Source organism: Selaginella moellendorffii, unplaced genomic scaffold (genome assembly GCF_000143415.4).
Source record: "Selaginella moellendorffii unplaced genomic scaffold, v1.0 SELMOscaffold_61, whole genome shotgun sequence".
Classification (NCBI taxonomy): Eukaryota; Viridiplantae; Streptophyta; class Lycopodiopsida; order Selaginellales; family Selaginellaceae; genus Selaginella; species Selaginella moellendorffii.
The window spans coordinates 697236-704924 of record NW_003314322.1 but is presented as its reverse complement, the minus strand read 5'-3'; the positions used below and the strand labels follow the sequence as shown (position 1 = coordinate 704924).

The 7689-nt window shown below is 49.1% G+C and overlaps 1 protein-coding gene across 1 annotated transcript; it reads right to left on the bottom strand.

Moving 5' to 3' along the window:
* Positions 1-284: 284 nt before the first annotated feature.
* Positions 285-2276, bottom strand: LOC112351414 (pentatricopeptide repeat-containing protein At3g09040, mitochondrial-like). The gene has a single exon (XM_024689302.1). It carries the CDS (start codon positions 2274-2276, stop codon positions 285-287), a length of 1992 nt encoding a protein of 663 aa, XP_024545070.1.
* Positions 2277-7689: the final 5413 nt, after the last annotated feature.

Here is a 7689-nt window from a genome sequence, read left to right as displayed (position 1 = left end):
TAGGTCTGTTTGTATCAATAACAAAAGTGAAACTAAAATAAGTAAATTTTTTTATTTAAAATTTTAAATAAAATCATTTCATTTACTAAAATATAAATATATTGTACTAATATTAGAAAATATCACACTACTTAATTCAAACTAAAGGAATTCTGTTGGTATTGCTCAATCATAATCAAGGAGAAAAGTGGCACCAACAAAGACATTAATTTCATATTATATTTGGATTTACTAGAGAAAGAAAAACATGTATCCTTAGAAGATTCAAGATAAACAAGAGCTATTTACAAGCATGTGTTTGCTAAAAGCACATAGGCTGGGGCATCATCTGGGTTTAATTTCACAATCGTTTCAAACGCAAGCTTTCCAATCTCCTTGTTCCCCATTCTTTCACAGCAGCTCAACACCGTCATCCACACAGCCCTCTTCAATCCACTTCCACCCTCCAGAGGCAAGCTCTCCGCCATACTAACAGCAGCTTCCATCTGGTTCGATCGTCCAAACAAATCCACCATGCAAGCATAGTGATCTTCAGTCGCAGCTATTCCATAGTCACCTCTCATCGACTCAAAGTAGTCTTTAGCTCTGTCCACCAGGCCGGCGTGGCTGCAAGCATTGAGGAGGCATAGAAAAGTAACCCCGTTCACGATCTCGCAAGCTCGCGACGATGCTCCAGCCTTCATGCTCTCGAAGACTTGAAAGACTTGATTGTGATCGCCAACTCGCGAGTAGCCCGAGAGGAGAGAGTTCCAGGTCACTGAGCTCCTCTTGGCAGGATCCATGGAGTCGAAGACATCGCGAGCTTCGTCCATGGTGCCAGACTTTGCGTAGAAATCCACCAGGCTGGTTGCGACGAGTGGTTTGCTCTCGAGTCCAGCGTTGAGGACCTGAGTATGGATCGTTCTTCCGGTTTCCAGTGCTGCCGAGTTTCCACAGGCCTTGAGCGCCGCCACGAAAGTTCCATCGTCTGGCGAGAGGTTCTGCTGCTGGAGTCGATCCAAGAGCTCCAAGGCGAGCTCGTTTTCGTCGTTGAGAGCACACCCGAGGATGATCGAGTTCCACAGCACCAAGTCGGGCTTGGAGACGCTGTCAAAGATCTCTCTGGCATTGATCAGGTTCCCACACTTGGAGTACATGTCGACGAGAGTGCTCCACAGGAAGATCTCCGTCGAGGAAGAACTGAGTGGGCTCATCTGTGAGTGGATAGCTCGCCCTTGATCCAGACACCACGACCTGAGATCGCCATCTTTGTAGTTTCTCGCTGCTAAGTTGGCAAAGGCCTTGAAAACCGCAATATAAGTCCGAGTGTCTGGCTCCACACCCCCTCCCTGTTGCTGCAATCGATGGAAGAGGCTTAGAACGATCTTGGCTTCTCCTCCCTGAGCAAATCCCATGAGCAGCGAGTTCCAAGTCACCACGTCTCGCTGTTTCATCCGCTCGAAAACTCGCGTCGAATCCTCCATGCATCCACACTTCGCGTACATGTCCACCAGGCTGCTCGCCACGAACAAGTCACTCTCCACCAGCCCCAGCTTCTCCAGTTCTGCGTGGATCGCTACTCCAATCTCCAAGCAAACAATCCTCCTTTCATCTTTTCTTTCGCTTGATCCGGATCCCTGTTCTTCAAGCCCAAAGAAAATCGAGCCTTCTTCTTCGCTGCTAGCTAAGCTCGCACAGGCCTTAAGTGCCGCGACAAACGCTCGAGCATCCGGCTGGAAGCCTTCTCCCACCATCCTCGAGAAGAGATCCAGAGCTTTTTGAAACTCACCACCTTGGACATATCCCAGAATGAGAGCAGTCCACGAGACAGCATCGTGGCGAGCCATTCTCTCGAAAACATTGCTCGCATCGATCAAGCTGCCACACTTCGCGTACAAATCCACCAGCGAGCTCGCGACGAAGACGTCACGCTCGTGACCGGCCTCCTTGAGCCGAGCGTGAACAGCCAGAGTTTTCTCCAAGAAGTGCCGCTTCTTCTTCGCGACATCCCCATCTCCTCCCAACTCCTTTTCCAGAGAGATCGCCAGAGCCTTCAACACCGCGTTGTAAGTCCGAGCGTCTGGATCGAAGCGCGCGTCTGTCATCCGCGAGAAACTCTCGAGAGCTCGCGTTCCATCCAGGTTTCGAGCGTATCCCAGCACGAGAGCATTCCAGGAGACCACGGTGTGGCTCTCGATGGCGTCAAACACCCGGCGGGCGTCCTCCATGGCGCCGCATTTGGCGTACATGGAGAGCAGCGTGTTTGCCACGAAGATGTTGGAATCCATCCCGGCCATGGCGGCGCCGGCGTGGATTCTCATCCCGGCCTCGACGTCTCGGGCGCTGCCGCACGTCTTGATCGCGGCCACCAGCGCTGGAACGCTCGGCGCCTTTGAGCCGCATTGCCGATTCCTGTTCAAGATCTGGAGGGCCTCCCTGTTGCCTGGCTGCGATCTCATAGACTAGCAGCGCTGCGATAGAGACCCGACCGGCTTGCCTGTGAGCGCCGCCATTGCCAAGAGAGAATTCCAAGCCCTAGATTCTAGAACATGGATAAAAGGTATTTTAATACGGCGAGCTTTGTTTATGTTTGAAACGCAGAGCTTTCTCAAACGATGCTCTGTGTAGACCGGGACGAATAGATCGAAACAGGTATTTATCATCTACGCTCAGGACCTATTCCTGTGAATCTACCAGCACGAAGAATACGAGGAAGTTTTCGCTTACATGTCAAGTATACGAACGCTGGAATTCAACATGATCGCGGCTGAATGGACCAAAAGAGTTTAATCGGACTGGCTTTGCCAGCATGTACTCAAATCTCTTGCAGCGGACGAGCAGTAAAGCAATCGACACAAGGTAAAACAAGAGATGTTCTTGTCCTAGCGACCTCTGTGAATCCCTCTTTCTTTTTCTCCTTTTCGTCTAAGATGTCTGGATCGACGGGGTGGATCGATCAATCAATTGGAGCTCGTTTTCTCCGGAAAACTAAATCTGTCTCCTCAGATTCTCGTGGACAGAGATTGCTTGCTCGCTGGATTAAAGCCTTCATTGCCCGCTCGCTTTCGCTCTCTTCACCCTTTCGTTCTTTCTCGTCACCACCGTGGTGGCGTCTCTTTCCTGTTAGAACAAAATGCCGCATCGTGGCATCTAGCTCCTGAGCTTTTAGTGTGGGGACTCGACAGGGACGGCTGCGACAAATTCTTTCGCTTGGTTTTATAATTCCATCTATAATTCTATATTATAGATTTGAGGTATTGATCAACTAACCAACTCTTTGGTGGTAATCTCGCTCCATGTCATAGGGATCGGGGAAAATTCTGCTTGCCGCTTTTTACACGTGGGGGCTGGGGAGTGGGGCCCACCCCGTTGTTGCGAGCGACGGCGGTGGGGTACGGCCGACCGCATTATAGCCACTGGCGCGGGGACGGGACGTTTGTCCGGTGTCCGTACACAAGTGACGTCACCAGCCTAACTCCCTCATTTATTGCCCCGCTCGAAGGGATTGCGATATGATAGAGGTGGTGGGGAAATGCGCGGGGTTATGACATGGCAGGGAGGGGAAATGTGGGGGCCAATTGGGATCCCTGTCGGGAAGGAGGATTTCCCGTTTTAGGCTTATGGGTGGTGGAGCTCGTGTATCAACTTGGGGGAGGACTATCACTTTGCGATTATAAATGAGACCAAGGAAAGGTGTGAATAGCAGCTGACTGATCTCGCCAGAGATTTCTTTCTCAAACAATCACAACAGTGTTGATTTCCTCTGCCTCCTTTTCCCCGGATTCTATTCCATCATCCGTGATGCAATGCGTAAGCCCGAATCTGCCCGGTGGATAAAAAAGAACGAGAGTACCCTCGAGTTCCATTCAACAATTTCAATCAGTGTTTTGCCCCTGGGTTCCTTCCGTACCGATTCTTGTGTGCCAAACTGAACTCACATCGTGCGTGGCGGGGACAAAAAAAAAACAAAACAAACAAACAAACCCGGGTAAACAAACAGCCCCCCAATCTGCCGTACGCCCGGGTGACGTGCGTACCACGCCGGAGGAGCCGGGGGGTGAAAAGGTGGCGGATCAAAAGTCCCGTTTTCTCGCGATCTTAGATTCGTCCCCATCGATCGATCGAGCCAGCAGTGCCAAGAACATAAAAATGTCGTGATCTAGAATCACCCAGGTGGATGCAAAGCGGAGGACAATCAATCAATTTTCGTTTCACGGAAGATAAACACTCGCAAACCTGCTGTCTTAGAAAATTATAGAATAAAATAGAAAACAGCCACGAAATATCTGCCCGTCGGTGGCCCTTCATTCATACGGACTGCAGGCGTGGCCACGTGACGCGCACCAGCGTCCGTACCTGTGGCCCAAAAGGCTGATATAACAAAGAGAATGACCGAAGAATTTTCCCCCTTTTTTTTTCTCTTTGCTTTTTCCTTTATTTTTATCCCGATTTTGTAGTTGGGTGTTGTTGTGAGTGGGCTGTCTGCTGGCCTCTGGGTGGTGTCTGAAGGTCTTTTGAAACTTTTGGTTTTAGGTCTTCACGTGCAAATCGCATGTCGTTTGTTGCTTCTGACCATGCGTTCCAAATGAATCTGGCAGCTGATGCTTACAGTCCACGGTCGTTGGGCCGGGAATATCCGCGAATAATCAGGCCCCCCATTTAATCCGGAAAGGGTAAAAGGTAGGGCCGTACTTTAATTCTTCTCACCTCCCCTGAAATGGAATGCCCGGAACTGACAATGCCCCAAAACAGGCAAATTCTCAAGATTAAATCCCCCATCCAAACTGACCTTTTTGATTTTCCCGGTCGTATATGTGTTGAACATTGCTGGATACCTTTATGTGATTGATCTCACCCTCTCTCTCTCTCTCTCTTATCGCCGTATAGTATAGTATAAAACCAGACGGTCATGTCGTGTCCTGGGAGCTTTTGTGATTATGTTTCGTGTACGAGACGAGGCCAAGCACTCGAGTAGGAGCTTGGGGAGCAGCGAGAAGCCACAAAAACACAGGGACAGGGTTGCGTTGGCCCCATTCAAATCTCTCTCCCAGTGGGCTTAAATGGCTGGCAACTTGGAACTTCCCATTTGGGAATGAAACTTGCCTGGGGGGAGTGTACATGTTGTTATGGACATGTAGCTTGGTGGGGGCGTATAGCTATAACAGTTGCGTACAATTGTACAAGACATCCACCTAACAGCAAGGCGTCTGTCCGGCCCCGGTTGTTATTAGTGCTAATCATCGCCTCGCGCAATTTTCCCTAGGGCTACGGACGGCGAAGTTGACGGTCGCGTTCTGTTTGAAGGAAGCGGTGTATCATGAGACAAAAGGTGGCGGGCTTTTCAATCCTTCTTAGGTTTCCTGGGCCAGGAAGTTATAGTGCATGCGTTGCGAGCTTTACAGCCTTGCAAAAGCAAGGAATGAAAGAGAGGCGCTTGCTTGCTTGTTTGTTTCATCAGTTCCTTCTCGAAGTGCCCCTTTTGGATGCCGGGATGGGACTCACGGACGAATGCGGGATTATTGCGTGTATGACCCGGCCGATGGGGATTGAAATCGATCTTGTCCAATCCAGCATCCAATGCTAAATGCCAAGACAAGGAAAGTTTGCCACACCATGATCTTTCCCATGATTTTCTCAGTGTGTAAGAGAGAGAGAGAAAGATGGTTTTAACAGCAGCCCAGATGCCGCGCCGCCCAGATGCCGCGAAAGTAGCTTCGTCTACGAGGGGATCAAATCCGTTGCGGGATCAAATCGCAACAGCCCAGCCCAATTTCCCGGTTGACCGTGAGTCAGCGACGCGACCGATGCGACCGCGGGCGTCAACGTCCGTCATTTACGTCCGGGCGACCGTAGCCCCAACAAACAACAAGCAAGCACTCCTTCTTCTCATGTGCCAAGCATCGCTGTTATTCGCCCACACCGAGAAACTTACCCCTCCAAGTTAAAAACAGTCGTGGTTTATCCGCCGGTTTTTACGTGGGACTTTGCACATTTGGGAGCGTTTGAGGGTGGCGCTGGTGGTGACATAGCGTTTTTACGGCCTCCGTAACTCTTGTGTTGTTGTGCGTGGTGGAAAGGGCTGGCCGCTCTTCCATTCCCGATGCGAAGGAGGGTGATTGCTGGCTAGTAATCTAATTCCTAGCTTAGGGCTACGCTTATAGAAGCTTTAGCTCCAATCAAAGTTTCCAGATCCCCACAATTCGCTTGGTCTGTAAGCCGAGAACGAGCATGCATTGAATCACTGAGTAGCTCGTACGAAATTAGGGCACGGGGAACCGTGTGGTGTTCGCTTGGGGCGAAAAGTTGGCGGCATTTTTGTATCAACGTCCTTTGCGGTGGTGCTGATCATCATCACTGCTAATATGCCAAAGCTACTCCTCAGCTTTCTAGCAATTAGAAAAGAGGGTGGCGAGATTCAAGTAGTCCTTCTGACATAGATTCTATGATGATTACTTTAATGGTTTTCCTTGATCATGATAATGTGGCACCACGCACCTAACCATCTCGGGCACTGAAAGACCATTAAACTAAAGCCATTAGACCGGGATTATACTAATACGCGAGTCGGTTTAATCATCTCGTTGTGATCAAACATTCTTTGAATCTCTCTCGGGCTCTAAACATAAAACTATGGTTTTGTAGATCTTGATCATGGCGTGATCAGACATTTCTAGAGCGCGACTTGGATATCCGTACGGGAGAAAAGAAAAAGAGCTTTATTTCTTCTTGGGTGAATTGAGAGCTGTTGCTGTTTTTGTTATGTTTCCAGTCACTGCCCTGGTGCGTGTGTCTGAGCACGCAAACAATGTGGCCATTTACCGGGGCCTGTAAGGCGCAGACACGTGGCAGGGCCTCCACGTACAGAAACTCCTAACAGAGTCCGTTTGTGTTTTCTGTCAGGTCTGACGGAGCTGCTTCTGTTAGTGAGGACACCTGACTGATATTGTCTGCCAATAGAATTTTCGAATGAGAAATAGAAAAGTTGCGTAATTTAGCTTTCATTACAAGAAAAAAAAAGGAAAAAAAGGAAAAAAAAAGAAAAAAAAAAAGTGGTCCATCGATTTCACTCACATTTTTCTTAATGTTTCGTTGTGGTACTAGATTGTGGTTGTGTAATGCCAAACAAGCCCAGCACTTTGGACCGAGTAAAAACCAAAGAACACGAAAAACGAGCATCTTATTTTTCGTTTTTCCAGGGTGGCGAATCGCTCTCAAATCGCCCAGCCTCTGCGATCTCATTGTAGTTCTCAGAATTCTGGTCAGTGATAATCCCAGGCTGCAGTGCTGTTGTGGCTCTGGCCGAGTATAAATCTCGCTGCTCGCAAGACGCTCCTTTCGGGCCTTGGATTTTGGCAGGCTTTTGTTTGAGAGCGTTCGTGGTTTTGTTTAAGTGACTTGTATAATCCATCGCGAGACTGTTTCCTTCCCTGTCCTCGATCCCCGCAGCGCAGTAAAAAAATGCCGCCTTTGTTCTTCCCTGCGTGGAGCAATTCTCGCGCAACAGTGTCAATGCTGTGTTTTTTTCGTGTTTGATTTGATCTGGCCAGCGTGTAGCGAAGCACACATACCCTTTTTTTTTTCTCTACACATTCTTTCATACCCCTTCTTGTCCTCTCTCGTTGAGCGTGTGTGTGCGTTCCTTTCTTCCTGCACGGATCATCCTAGTTGAGAGGCAGATCGAGAGAGAGAAGAAAAGAGAGAAAGAAAAAA